At 39.2% G+C, this 15,411-nt stretch overlaps 1 protein-coding gene across 1 annotated transcript; it reads right to left on the reverse strand.

Annotated features, from left to right (window-relative positions):
- Positions 1 to 4,163: 4,163 nt before the first annotated feature.
- LOC123804594 (peptidyl-prolyl cis-trans isomerase A-like) lies at positions 4,164 to 4,646 on the reverse strand. Its single transcript, XM_045816955.1, has one exon. It carries the CDS (start codon positions 4,644 to 4,646, stop codon positions 4,164 to 4,166), a length of 483 nt encoding a protein of 160 aa, XP_045672911.1.
- Positions 4,647 to 15,411: the final 10,765 nt, after the last annotated feature.

Below are 15,411 nucleotides of genomic sequence, written 5' to 3' on the forward strand. Positions count from 1 at the left end.
AGTGCTTTGACTATGTGTGGTCTTTTGTTCTTTAATATAAACTTTAGGATTACCCTCCTCCACCTGTTTCCAGCCCCCATCACTACACTGTTGTCCACATTCATGAGTTTTCACTCTCTCCTTTTATTTCTTTTTTGCTCGATCTCTCCATTCCTGACAACTACAAAGTCTCAGAAAGTCTCAGGAGCTATGTCTGACCCACATGAAGTGCAGGAAGAAAGAGCCTGCACCAGGACTGGAAGGGGATCACCAGACAGGCACAGACAGAGCTGGGCCAGGAGAACTTGCAGGGCCTGTGAGGAGGGGAGGCCACAGTGCATTCTAGATAAAGGCAGGGTCAATAAAAAGCCTGGCCTAACAAAACAGACCATTGGAGTTGAGAGTCAGGAATATTAGAAGGAACTCTAAGGACTGAGGAACCACGTGGCTATAAGCCCAGGAAGCACTCTCACTTTGCTCCCCTGAAGGAGACAGCCAACAGATTGGTCTCACTCTGGAGGTGTTTCCTCTTTAATTCATCCTTTTTGCCATTAGAGTAGCCTCGTGTGTGTGTGTGTGTGTGTGTGTGTGTGTGTGTGTGTGTGTTTAAAAGTAAATGTTCATTTTGTTAGATGATAAAAGAGGAATCATGCTTTCTGTAGAAATCTAGAAAATACATTGAAGAGAAATACAAATAACCAGCAGCTATTCATGGCTATGTTAAATTTAGGGGCTATTGTTCTCTTTCAATTTGTACTTTTATAGAGTTGTGATTATAAGATGGATGCAATATTTTATCTTTTACATAAGCAGTAATTTTTATTTCTGGGAAACACCATAGAAACTTACTTTAAGTCTTAACCAATTTTCCTCCAGGAACCTAATGCAAAGCAATAAGGAACATGAGACATTCACACACACACACACACACACACACACACACACACACACTACACCTGCAGCTGTGATGAGGCCACAAGGCCATGGAGAGCAGTTATGATAGGACAAAGGGCCTCAGTAATGGCAGTTCTCAGAAATCACTGTGAATACTCAAGTCCCAGTTAACACCTATGAATAGGACAAAGATAGAACCAGAGGTGTCTGTGAGGCACTGTAATTACTCAGGCACCCTAGAGTGTCAGATCGCAGTAGCAGCATCTCAGCAAGGTGAATGGAACATTTCGGGATGCAGAGGTGGGTCTCATGATCACACCGGCCAGTGGAGATATGGAGCAGGGGTTGGGGATTGGGGGATGCGGACTGAGGGCTGGTTTCAGACCCTTCCTGAACACATCAGATATTGAGTCTAGGTCATATGGCTACATAGTTCTTCACTGCGGCAACAGAAGAGGGAGTCCTTGAGCAGGCAGACCTGGAAAACTACCCACCATGTTCTTCTTCACCTCTACTCCACAGAAACCTCCTGTTAAAAGGTGGTCTAGTAAAATCCAGTTTTGCCAATATATGAGACACAAGTGTAGAAACCATAAGGCATTATAGAAAATATTTTGAAAAAGTACACTAGAAATCTGTTCTTACAAAAACACACAGGAGACAAATGTCGCAGCAAAGAAGATAAAGGAATAACCATTTGAACATGAATATTAACATTTTCATGGAACAATGGACACTATGAAGAAAGAAAGACCTGCTGGCAGGTGATGGCATATAGTACCAACAACAACAACAGGTTAGGGGGAAATGACCAGAAAGTAGAAGTGAAACAGAAATTGGTAGAATTCAGGATCAAAATAGAAAAAGAAAAATAGGAAAAGAAAGAAAGAAAGAAAAACAGACAAAATCATTTCAGAAATAAAGACAAGATGGCAAATGACACAAAAGAGGACAGAAATAACAGAAAACATGTAAGGAATATTGGTGATAGAAATTTTATTGAAAAAACACAGAAATATGTTAAATACAAAAATTATTTTTAAAAGATTGTGGAGAAATGATAGAGAAGACAGGCAAAATAAATCTAGCATATACATAATCAGAATATTCAAAGAGGTAAAAAGGAAGAATAAACCTTTTCAAATATAATTCAAAACATCTGTTCTTCAGTACAAGGAGATGTCACTCCATATTTTGAACAAGTACATCATGTGAGATAGTGAGACACAGCCTAGTAAAATTATTGCACTTTCAAAATGAATGAGGAATCTTGGTTAGCCAGACAAAAAGTTTAAGTCACTGTAAGGGAGAGAAAATCAGGCTTTTCCACAGCAACAGTCAATGGCAGAAGACAATGGAATATCACACACAAGGTATCTCAGGGTCAGAAGTGTGAACCAAGAAATCTGATCCATCCCAGCTGTCTTTCAACTAGAAAGACAATACACAAAGAGTTTTAAACTTCCAAGAGCCCAGAGATTTTGCCTTGAGGAACTCTTCATGAGGAAATAATTGGATGACCATGAGCCCATGATATTGGGAAGCTTCAGCAAATGGACTGGGGTGAGCTAAACTCATTATATTGAAGAGATAATCAAAGTTTAGTGGAATAAAGACAAAAGATTTTGTAAAATAGTATAACCAACCTAGGACCACCATCATCATATCATAAAAATAAATGCAAACCAACTCACCTGAAAAATAAGTTAATAGTTTAGATTGGTTCACAATTTATGAAAAATTCAGCTCTATATTGTATTTAGGAGATAAACCTAAAGCCAAGTAATTCTGAAAGTGAAAAATAAAAGGCTAGATAATTGTACACCAAGTAAGCATAAACAATAAACAAGTAAGGGTTATCTAACTATTAGACAAACTATAATTCAAGCTTCAATGTGTTTAAAAGTCAAAGACTTTATTTTGCTAAAAGAAGTAATTGACATCAAAATACAATAATTATATGCATTAAGTGGTATAATGGAAACTTTTTTTAGACAGAAATTAAACATCAGGAGAAATGCAGAAGCATACTAAAAATAGGATGAAGATCTGGGGCATGGGTTGGGATGGGGGAAAAGGCAGAAAACTGTACTTGAACAACAACAAAAAAAGTAGGATGAAGAGGATCTAAACATTAATAAGGTAGAATATATATACATAAAGCATATATATATAGAATATTTAATGCATTTTCTGACAATTGATAATATACCTAATTTTCAAATGTTCATGAACATTCATAAAAAATGACCATTATAAGTCCATAAAGACTATCTTCAAAAAATCCTACAGAATATAGATAACATTCTCTGATTACAGTGAAAGGACTCAGAGATTATTTAGAAAATAGGCAAGCTAAAAGACTCCTTCATTAGTTAAGTTAAAAAAAATCTGTGCTTTCAATTCATATAACTGAAGCCCAAATACAGAATAGAATGGGAAGGGAACTAGAGATTTTCTCATTAAATTCAGAAAAAAAGCCAAATGATGTCCACCATCTTCAATTCCTTTTAATATTGTATTTAGGATATTAGACAATGAAATTAAACAAGAGAAAGCAATTACAAGCATAGGAATTTGAAGAAATGAGATAAAATTAACTCTGCAAATGATATAGTGATATATCTAGAAAATCCTAAAAAGGCCATGGAAATACTATAAACAGTAAGAGGAGTTAGCAAAATAGCAGGTTATGAAATCAATATAAAAATGAACAGCTTTCAGGCAAAGAAAAACAAGACAGAAACTACAAAAAGTAAAAAATCCCTTTATGATAGGAAAAAATACACAGGTATAAACTCAATAATATATCCAAAACCTCTATGGGGAAATCTATAAACACATTCTTGAAAGACACAAAGGTACACATGAACAAGGGGAAAGACATAACATAGAATAGGAAGACAATGTTATGAAGAGATCAGTGCTCTCTAATTTATAATTTAATACAGTTCCAATTCTAATAAAGAAATGCACATAAACCAACAATAGGATGACCTTTTCAGCCATCCAACTGGCAAAACTTGAAAATGAATGATAAGTGTAGATCAGGATAGGGAAAATATTATTCTCTTAGACTAATTTTTTTGTTTAGTTTTTACTTCATAATCATAAACTTAACTCTGCAAACCAGCTAGACTTAGAAGGGGTAGGAAAAACATGGAACCCAATGAACTGCTGCAAGAGCACAAAGATTATAGAACATTCTAAACAGATGGGGGTGAAGGGGTGCTCTCCTGAGCTACAGAAGGAATGGTCTGGTGGTTCAGATAAAACACAAGTCAAATGTGTTACAGTTGTCCACAGTCAGTAATGGTGATCTTCTTGCTGGTTTTGCCACTCCTGAACCCACAGTGCTCCATGGCTGTCACAGCAACATCCATGTGGTCTTTCACCTGGCAGAAGACCACATGCTTGCCGTCCAGCCACTCGGTCTTGGCAGTGCAGATGAAAAACTGGGAACCGTTTGTGTTGGGTCCAGCATTTGCCATGGACAAGATGCCAGGATCTGTGTGCTTCAGGACAAAATTCTCATCATCAAATTTCTCCATGTAGATGGATTTGCCACCTGTGCCATTGTGGCGTGTGAAGTCACCAACCTGGCACATAAGTCCCGGCATAATTCTGTGAAAGCAGGAGCCTTTATAACCAAATCCTTTCTCCCCAGTGCTCAGAGCATGGAAGTTTTCTGCTGTCTTTGGAACTTTGTCTGCAAACTGTTCGAAGGAGACAAGGCCCAAAATTTCGCTGTCAGCAGCAATGTCAAAAATCATGTGGGGTTGACCATGGCTGGGCACAGGAAGGTCTGAGGGGGCAGCAGCATCTGCAAGACCTCTCTTAGACTCTTTGTGGGAGTATAAATTGGGATGATCATTTAGTAGTCAAGTGCATATTCAATTAAAAATAAAAGTTAATAGTCTATGTCCCAATAGTTTCATTGGTGTTATCCTGCCTAGAAACATATTTGCACATGTACCCATGGACTTCTATTTATATGAACATTTAGTAAAAATCTTATAGGGATAGAGGATGCATAAATAAACAATGGTACTAAATGTCATGTTTTGGGAAAATAAGAGAAGGAAAGAGCGAAGGAGTGGGGAGAAGGGTATGGTGGACAAGGCCAAAGCTATGACTTCTAATAAGTAAGCCAACCATCCTCCTCTATGATAGCACCCTCGGATGATGGTGATTCACGTGAGCATGCCAAGTAGTCACTGGCTCTCATGAGGGTTCAGAAAATGATCCAGAAATTCAGCATCAGTCATTGTCATTATGTTAACATCAGCATCATCTTCATTATCACTAACACAAACAGCATCCAAGGCAGTAGGAAGCTATCTAGTGATGTCTTCCTAAAATTCATACTTTAACTGAACATATATTTTTTTACCAAGCATGTGACGTAAGACAGACCTTGGTTGTGAACATGGAGCTTTTAGTTGATCTGTGCCTGCCTGCATTTGTTATAAAAGTGACAATATGGAGAAATCAGTGCAACTGAAAGAATTTACTACTTCCATTTCCTGAATAAGAGGCATGCCATGCCACAAAGGGACACTTGGGGAAGCACCAGGTTTTGCAGGCAGCCGTAGGAATGGGGGGAAAACATAGGCCACTGTCTTTACTGTGTTTTCCATGGGAAAGGAAAGACAGAATGGCTTTATCTATTGGCTAGTTTGAATAACTTCATTGGGCTTTGGAAACAGCAGATGTGCCTAGTTGCTTGGGACCTGGCCTTGGGTTGATTTAAGGGCAGGGAAAATATTGGCTTGGTGCATGAGAGTTAGATTAGGAGGTGGAGTATGGATTTCAGATTGGTTAGTTTGTATGTGATGACAGGCAGGCTCACCAACAAGCTATTTTACTGTCTCTAGGAATTGCCTATCCCAGAAAAAGCAGTTTTTTCCTAGCCACCAGGGATTCCTAAAGACGTCACATTATAAAACACAGGTAATAAAAAATGTGATTATTATGGTAGTTTACTGGGAAAGACAGACAATTAAACAAGTGGTTATAGTATAAACTATGATATGACTATATATAGTTATGTTATAGTATATGATGTTATGTTATGTTATAGTATATGTATAGCTTTGTTATGGGGAAACAAATGGGAACCTAAGTTATCCTAGGTTTCAGGAAAAATGTCAAAAAGCATTGGCTACCAAAGGTGTACACATTTCTAAATTTCTTCCCTAAGTAAGAATCATCTTGTTGAACCTCCCTCTTCTAGTTTGGGGCTCCTTCGCTACTCTTGTAATGAGAATAGTTCTCATTTCACCTTTCACAGTCTTGATTCATTCTTTCAGGTTCATTTATTTTTATAATCAGTGTGTGTGAGCATGTGAGTGTGCATGTGCCCCCCAACATATGACATTCCTGTGTCAGATTGTCTTAGAAACTGTCTTAAAGTGTTAGTAATAGAGATCTAGTGGTTTAATAAAGACAAAGATTTACTGATTTTTCTCCAAAATATAAAATTTGAAGGTAAGCATTCAGGGCAGGCAAAGCGCCCTGTGATGTCATCAGTAACTCTAGCTCCTTCTCTTTTTGTCTCTCCATTCTTGGTACTGGCTAATGCATGAGGCAATATGGCTGGCTGAGGTTCAACTATTACATGTCTCTTTTAAGGAGGAAGAAATAAGGGAACAGGACAGGTCCTTGTTAAAAGCCTTCCCAAAGATTCACTCAATGATTTCTACTTTGTCTCATTAGTTATTCCTATAGACAAAGGGATCTGTAATATATAGTTGTTTAGCTGAGCATGTTGCTAACCCAGAAATAAGGTTTCTGTATGTCAGAGAAAAAAGTTATTATGTTTGAAAATAATAATTCCATTTGTGTATATATGTATGTATGAAATGCTTTTAGATTAATACCCAATGGACATTTCTAATTCCCTATTAAATATTCATTTTCTTTTCATCATAATCCTTTGAAAAAGGTAGTATAATCTCCATTTTAGTGGTGCAGAAACTGAGGAACAGAGAAGTTAAGTAACTAAGTCAAAGCCACATAACTGCTATATCGTAGGGAAGCAAACTCAAACAGTCTTGCTCCAAAGTCCAGGCATCTAATCACTATTTTCTTCTGCCACTTTCTCTTCTAGAAAAGATGGTTGGATTCCCCAGAACTGCAGCCCACCAGCTCTGCTCCAGGACACTTGGAAGGGTGACTTCCAATATAAAAATCCACACACTTGTACCCACTGTGCCACCTCCCTGGACTCTAACAACAGCAAAAGCCAGGGGCTCTGAGGTGAATCTGAGGGGCAGGGCAAGTAGGCATGCAACCAGGCTGGGATTCTCAGGTAGCAATTATAAAAGGCTGATAAACCCTGGCATTTCAGCATGCTCTGTTGCTCCCAGAGGCAGACACCTTGAGCTGGTTTAATCAGTGAGGGAAAACTGTGATAGTGGAGATCTCCAGGTTACTGCTTTCTTCACCCCCACCCCCACCCCAACCCCATGGCCAGTCAGCAGTGCAGGCGGCAGAGCCCTGATCAACCCTTTAGGGGAAAGGAAACATCATTCAGAGAATCAGGCTAAAGGTGAGTAGCAGACCAGGAGGAAAGACAGGAACTGAAGGGGAAGGGACCCATCCTTTCTGAAGTTCCAGGGGTCTAAACTTGACTTTCTTTAGCCTTTTTCTGTCTTACTGCAGTATTTCATAGTCTGGGCCACTTCAACTCAAAGACTAAATGTCCTCATTTAGCCAGCAGGGATATGGTATTGTCAATTATCTAATGGTAGTTTTGAGCCTTAATCTAACACTCCACTCAGAGAAAGACTCTTTTCTCATGATATAATATTTTGTCCCTGCACAACTATACATCTGTTTTGTGTCCTCAGATGAGCCTGCTCAGAACTGCAGTCACATTGCTAGGTGATAGTAGATGACAGGATCACAGTCATCTGAGCAACAGAACCTGACCCCAGCAGAAGGCAGCTGGAGATCCCAAGGCCTCAGGACAGTGGATGAAAGACTGTAGTAGAGACAGAACAAGGTGGATGTCAGGAAAGACCCAGTACCTACTCCACTTGTGTGACATTACTGCCACCTGCCCCTCCAGGGCCACCAGTCTCATTACAGCCCAGGCCTGGGTCTCATAACAGGTGTTACTAGAACTGGTTGGCTCCTCACCCACTCTGGCTGTCCTGATACCTGTCCACTCATTTGCATTTGGTCTTTAGCTGGGTGAGTGTTTAGGGAGCCCAGGGAAGGCTCTGAGCAGGGTGAAGGTAGAGCTGGTGAGCTGTTAGAGGAAGAATGAGTGGAGGAGTCAGGCAACCCTGAAAAGGGTGATAGTTAAAGAAATATGCAGAATAGATTGTTTTATTTGGATCTGAAATAAAACTCACTTTTTGATAGAGGAATGTAGAAGTGTGATGTTTCTAGGTGACATTTGTCAAGAGCCTTCTCTGGGGCTGGTTCTGTTACCTGATGAGTGAGAACAGCTGTACCAGAGTCTATGTCAGCTTAGCCCTGGGGCCTGGCTTCCTAAAGCTTAGTCTCTGGGTACTCTCTTACACTGGGTGCCAGCTTCCCATGGGATTATGGAAAGACTGACACCACTTCCACTCTGGAAATGAAATACCATTTTTTTAGCCCATAGGTCAACATGAAGCTTATTAAACCTACAGGATGAATTCTTATATATTTGTAAGGTTAACTCATCACTTCCATGTGGACAGATGCACCAGTGATATGGTACTAATACTACTTTATGTTTAATGTACATAAAATATTTTTATTCCTTCTGAACTCTGTTGAACTTCTGCTAAGATGTACTGACAGCAGAACCAGCAGCAGTACCAACCCCTTCCTAAATGCCCCCGAAATGCCCTCCAAATTGCTTACCCCAATGCCCAGCCCCATGTTCTCCTCTAGTCTCCTCCTGCTATGGCCCCAGCTCCTGGATGGTGCCTGCTGCCTGAGTCACCTCAGGCCCCTGGCTTTGGCCCCAGAGTCCTGGCTTTACTAAGAGCCCTTACGGCGGGATCTCTTGCTGCTGCCATTGCTTTGGGAGCCACTGCTGAGCTGGGCCCTAAGGACCACTGAGCAGCAACAAAGGAAGAACCAAGTACCAAATAATCATGGCCCTGCCCCTGCCTGATGGTTTTTACCATCCCCTGCAATTTTGTTCTGTACCACCTTGGGTTCATGTTTTATGCAGACTCAGTATTGCCCTTGCTCTTATGAACCCCATTGAATAATAAAGTTCAAATTCTGTGGTCACATTGTATTTTATTTCACTGTATTTAAGTTCCTTCTCAGAGCTGAAGTCCTTAGAATCTACTTATAATGAGACCTTTAATTTAGTGGACCTCTTCCATTGTGATATGAGGCAAATGCAAAATCAGCTCCATCTTTAATTCAGAGTTGCTCCAGTGAAAGTGTGATGGAGACCCGTCTGTTAAGGCAGGGGATACAAGTGATGGATGGGTAGACTCAGACACATAGGAGAAGAACAGAACCTCCACAAGTCTCCTAGAAATGACCTCCTAGATCATGACCATTCCCAATGAAGATAACTATAGGCTTACAATACACTTATTTAATCAACATTTTATTATTCTGTATTTGTTTCTAGATTTTGTGCTTATGATTATAATAACACAAATATTAACATTTTAAATTTTGGAATTTTTGTTTAAGTTTTAGAACATTATCTAAAATTCAATTTCTATATTTAAAATTGTTTATAAAACTGATGCAACAAAGATATATGAGGGTAGTCTTAATGCATCTAATCCAGAATTGGGTAGTAGCTCTTTAACAGAATCAATGATAGATATGAAATTATATGTTATTGATTTCAATTTTTATGCTTTGTTTTTCCAAATATTTATTGTGCCTTTGAATTCTCTACTTTGTAACTTTTTAAAAAATAGTGCCTATTAATCTCTAAGACCAAGGTATTTTTTATGGATTATGTAGATTTTGAAAATTATTAACTTGAGTAGTTTAGTCACTCATGTCCCTAGCAAGTCCTACAAATTTGTTTGGTGTTTTATTTATTATGTAAATCATACTTCCCTTTGAAGAGAATGGCATGATTTTTTATACTTCAACTCTTTTACAGTAGTTTGTAATACAGCTCAATTTGTAATTACATTCTTATGGATCCTGAATAATTTTTGCTGAGGTGATTTCTAAATATTTCATGTTTAGTAGTTCTTATGTAAAAGGCCATTTCTATTTGTAAATTCAACCCTGAACTTGCTTATATATATCCTATGAACAATTCAGAGAATTTTCTAATTCTAATCATTTTCAAATAAATTATTATATATTTTACTTTCTAAGTCTGTAATTGTGCTATTTGCAAATTAAATGTATACCTGGAATATTTAACTAGTTAAGTATTATGCAAATTATTGAATAATCATGTATGCAGGTGATCACATTCTTGAGTTTTCCTATTATTTTTTTATTAGTTATTTTGTTTATGATGCATATCTGTGCAGGCATTAGTGAATGACAAAGTTTTAAATAAAGTATATTTATTATACAATTGAGAGCATGTTGGGCATTAATATTTTTGTAAATTGCAAAAAGAAGACTGCTATCTGTTGATTTTCTTAAAAACCAGAACACTTCTTTATGTACCTGTGATGGTAATCCCTTACAAGAACACAATTTGACAACCACTGAACTCATTCTTGTACACCCGCAGTACCCAGGACTGCCTTGCCTCTTCCACGAAACCTTAGCAGATTTCTTCACCTAACATGGATCTCTTTCTTTATGTCTAAAATGATCACTGGCTTTTATCTCTGATTGTATATACAATCAGCTAGTAATCTTAAAAAAATATTGATGTAGGACTACCCAGAAAATCAGCATCAATTGCTCTCCTGTCATGTCCTAGCAGCATTTTAAAAAGCTGCCTACTGAGCCCAGGCTGGTGTGGCTCAGTGGATTGAGTGCTGGACTGAAAACCAAAGGGTCACTGGTTGGATTCCCAGTCAAGACACATCCCTGTGTTGCAGGCAGGTCCCCAGTACAGGGGCTCAAGAAGCAACCAGACATTGATGTTCCTCTCCCTCTCTTTCTCCTTCTCTTCTCCTCTCTAAAAATAAAGAAAATCTTTATAAACAAATAAAAAGCTACCTACTGAGAAACATGGATTTGCCTTCAATCATGCCTTGTCTGCTGGTTTCTCTTGTATTGAGGGTCTGTGTTATCATCTAACTTCTCAGATGTCTCTGCTTCTCTCTCCAATTCAGTTTTGAGCTTAGTGAGGACAGAAGTTAAAGTTTGTCTATTTTTCACAGGCCTGAGGCAGTGTTGATCACAGATTATAGGCCCAGATGTGGCTGAGATTGTTTGTTATGATAACTGTTCCTGTAGCCCATGATCTCATCCCTATTTCCATGGCACTCTCATCTGAGCTTTGAGTGACATGGTTGGGGCATTGCATTAGTGGGGAGAGATTGGGTGATAGGAGGACATTCCTAGAGAGGTACTTGCCAGGAAACTCTTTTCCCAGCCCTCCCCAATGCAGGCTTCCTGAGCTGGTAACAGAAGTTGTCACGAAGGCAGTTAGTTCCTGGTCCTTCAAGGGAAGGAATGCAAGCTTGGAAATTGGTCATCTTCCTTGTCCTTGTTATCAAATTCATTATCAACACCAGCACCAAGTTTGTCACTATCAAACATCTATTTCCTAAGATAGGTGTTTCTAGAAGTACCTTGTGAGGAGATGAATAAAAATATATAAAAGGCTGGCTACCAGGATGAACTTTCTATACGTAGGCACACCCAACACTAAATTTTCTCATCCTAGGTATCTATGGTATGGAACAGTAGAAAATGTTTTTGGGTGTTTTTTTTGCCATTTATTTATTTATTTATTTACTTATTTACTTATTTATTTATATTTTTTATTGTTTTATTTGTTAAATCAGTTTTTATTTTTCAATTTCAGTTGGCATACAATATTATATTAGTTTCAGCTGAATACCCCAGTGATTAGATACTATGTAAATTAAGGGATCATCCCAATAGATCTCATACCCATTTGACACCATACATAGTTATTAGGATATTATCAACTATATTTCCTATGCTGTACTTTCCTGTGACTATTCTGTAACTACATAGTTGTACTTCAAATCCCTCCACTTTTTTACCCATTCCCCCAACACCCCTGCCATTTGGCAACCATTAAAATATTTTCTGTATCTGTGAGTCTGTTTCTGTCCTGCTTGTTCATTTATTTTAATTTTTAGATTCAATTGTTGACAGATATGTATTTATTGCCATTTTATTATTCATGCTTTTCTTTTATTCTTCTTCTTAAAGTAGACCATTTAAAATTTCATGTATACTGGGGGTTGGTGGTGATGAAGACACCAACACACATCATAATCAAAATGCAAAAGGTTAAAAACAAAGAGAATCTTTTTTAAAAAGATTTTATTTATTTATCTTTTTAGAGAGATGGGAAGGGAAGGAAGGGAGGAGGGAGAGAGAAACATTAAAGTGGGGTTGCATCTCACATGGCCCTTGCTGGGAACCTTGTCCACAACCCAGGCATGTGTGCTTACTGGGAATTGAACCAGCAATCCTTTGGTTCTCAGCCCAGCACTTACTCTACCAAGCCACACCAGCCAGGGCCAAAGAGAGAATCTTAAAAGCAGCAAAAGAAAAGTGGTTAGATACCTACAAGAGGGCTCCTATAAAACTGTCAGCTGATTTTTCAACAGAGACTTTGCAAGCTAGCAGGGAGTGGCAAGAAATCTTTAAAGAAATGAAAAGGGAGGACCTACATCCAAGATTATTCTACCCAGCAAAGCTATCATTTAGAATTGAAGGACAGATAAAGTGCTTTCTAGACAAGAAAAAGCTAAAGGAGTTCATCACCACCAAACCAGTACTGTCTTTCTTTTTAAAAATAATTTTGTTTTTAATTGTGAGAAGAATTCTTTCTGTACACTCATTTTCTTATATGGTAAAAAAGTTTGCTTTTTAAAATGATTACCACAGTGTATGTGTGCCCACATGTGCATGTGCACACACATGTATGCAAGCACAAGAGAAAGATGAACTGAAGGGGGAAGAGGGAGGAAGAGAGAGAGTTGGTGATGGTCCAGTGCTTTCCAGAATGGGTAGAAAGCAGTGGTTGGCCTCACCAGCGGCTAGTATGACAGGGTCACAGCCTTCCTAGGATGCAATTCTTCTGAATTAAAGAAAAGCCTTATTTCTTACCCTGCCCACCTGCTTTCAGTTTTTTGCTCAGGACTGAATGAAACTATGATTATTGCACATGGTTGATAGTGGATAACAGATAGAAATACTAGCAAAACTAACAAATGGTCAGTTAGTACTTGCTCACATGTTAGGCACAGGCTTTATTTCACATTAATATTTGCTTGGACAGTTCATTTACAAGATATTTATTGGTTGTTTACTATGTCCCAAGAGCAGTTTTAAGATCTAAGGACATAGGTGTGAACAAAACAGATAATGATTTCTTACTTGTTGAACTTGTTTTAATAAAGGAAGACAGATGACAAACAAATGAATAAGAAAAAAGTGTGTTATCCACTCACTCAACAGAAATGTTTTGAGTGTGCCAAGTGCTTGCCTATGTCACTGTGGACAAATCAGTGAGCACAAGAGATGAAGGTTCTTACCTGATAAAGTTTACATTCTGATGGGAGAAAATGGAAAACACATGCATGCATAAAATAGATAATGTGTTATATCATTAAAAACTCTATGGAGAAAAAGAGAGCTTAAGAAGAGGGACAAGGCATGCCAGTGGGTATGTGTTATCATTTTAAACAAGGTCACCACTAGGCCTCTCTGAGGTCATATTTGAACAAAGACTTGAAGAAGGTGAGCCAGGTTGCCACATGAGTACCTGGGAGAAGAACATTTTGGGCAGAGAAAAGAGCAAGAGCAAAGTTCCCTGAAGCAGGAGTGTGCCTGGAGGGTCAGAGGAACTGTAAGGAGGCCAGAGCATCAGAGAGTAGACTGAGGCATAGAGTGTGGGACATGAAGTCAGGGAAGTAAGGAGCAGGGCCATGAGGTGCAGTCTGTGTCTCCCTTTGAAATAGGTAGTGAAGACTTCAGTTTTTATCATAAAAGGATAAGAAATCATTAGAATATTTTCAGCAGCAGAGTGGCAGGATCTAGTAATGTCTTCATTTTACAGATGAGGAAACAGTTTCAGAAAGTTCAGCAAATTATCTAAGATCACACAACTAGGAATTTGCAGAGCTGTGACAAGAACCAGGTACTCTGTGAAAAAAGGCATAAGTTTGTAACATTGCAATTGGCCTTGTGTGTGGAGGTCTTGGAGAGTTTGAAATAAAGAACAGGACATGCTGTTTGTGCTGGAAATGTGGATGGAATGGTTGGGAGGGAGGGATCCAAGAGGAGACATGATCCATTGGATTCTATCTGCAGGAGTATGTTAGGGGAACACAGATTTCCCTGTATACCTTTGCATTCTGAAATGCAAAGATGAGGCAGTTTCAGTTGAAAATTTCAGGAAGTAATTGAAAGATTAAATGCAATGAAACAGCCCTACAAAGTGGTAAGTAAACCTGAAGGACTAATTACCTTGTATGTATTATAACAGAATAAATGTGTCAGAAAAGGGCCAGCAGGAGGTCAAGCAAACCAGGCATTCCAGGAGAAAGAGGAATATTTGGGCACCAATGTCTCCTGGCTTCTGTAACCAAAAGGGCCCTGGTGTTGTCTTGTCCTGTGTCCCTGGCTCAAAACAGCCCACAGGACACTGAGCCAGGTATGGCTGTGGTTCTCATGTTTTGTGGTTCTCATGTTCAGGGTGCACGCCTGGGAGTCCCTTGTAATTCTTGAAAGCACTCTCCACTCCACAGAGAATGCCCCTTAGAGGATTCCCATTGGCCTTTATTCTGATAGTCACGGTGGATTTGGGGGGAGGGGAGGGAGACAAGGAGGTGGCCAAGTAAGGGTGCTTCCTAGCAAGCCTGTCCAGTGATCAGGTGTTGTAATGGAACATGCCCTGGACTGGATTCAGACATTCCTGTCTGGAGTCTGCTCTGACCTGGTTGGATGACCTTGAGCAAGTTTCTTTCCTCTTCTGTGGACCTGTTACAATGCAAGGGCTGAGTCCTATGCTTTAAAGGTCCTTGATGGCTGTCCATTCTGTGGTCCTACAATATAATGCCTCAATAATCTAGGAGAAATCCCTGATTGTCCCTGAAATAATGGTGCAGGGATTCTGGGGCAAGTCGCAGAACTGAGCCCAGAACACAGACATGCAGACATGAGATGGGCTCTAAGGGAGGAGTCTCTGCACTATCTTCTAGTCTTCTTACACAGAAATTAGATTTCTTGCTGGATACAATGTTCCTGTGTCTTTTCTCTTCTAGGTGTGGCTTCTTACTTCCTTCCACTTCTTTTTCACACACACAAAAAAAGGACCCAGATTTTGCTCTCAGAACATCTCTAGTCACTGGTCAAAGGAAGCTCCCAGGATGAGAGGAGACCCAAGCCGTGTTCTCAAGGAGCAATATGTCAACTTGGGCACCTACC

This window comes from Phyllostomus hastatus, unplaced genomic scaffold (genome assembly GCF_019186645.2).
Source record: "Phyllostomus hastatus isolate PE091 unplaced genomic scaffold, TTU_PhHast_1.1 phas_scaffold_216, whole genome shotgun sequence".
Lineage (NCBI taxonomy): Eukaryota > Metazoa > Chordata > Mammalia > Chiroptera > Phyllostomidae > Phyllostomus > Phyllostomus hastatus.

What these genes read in the sequence shown, in the direction of transcription:
- LOC123804594 (XM_045816955.1), bottom strand. Translation starts at nt 4,646, where the DNA reads ATGATTTTTGACATTGCTGCTGACAGCGAAATTTTGGGCCTTGTCTCC.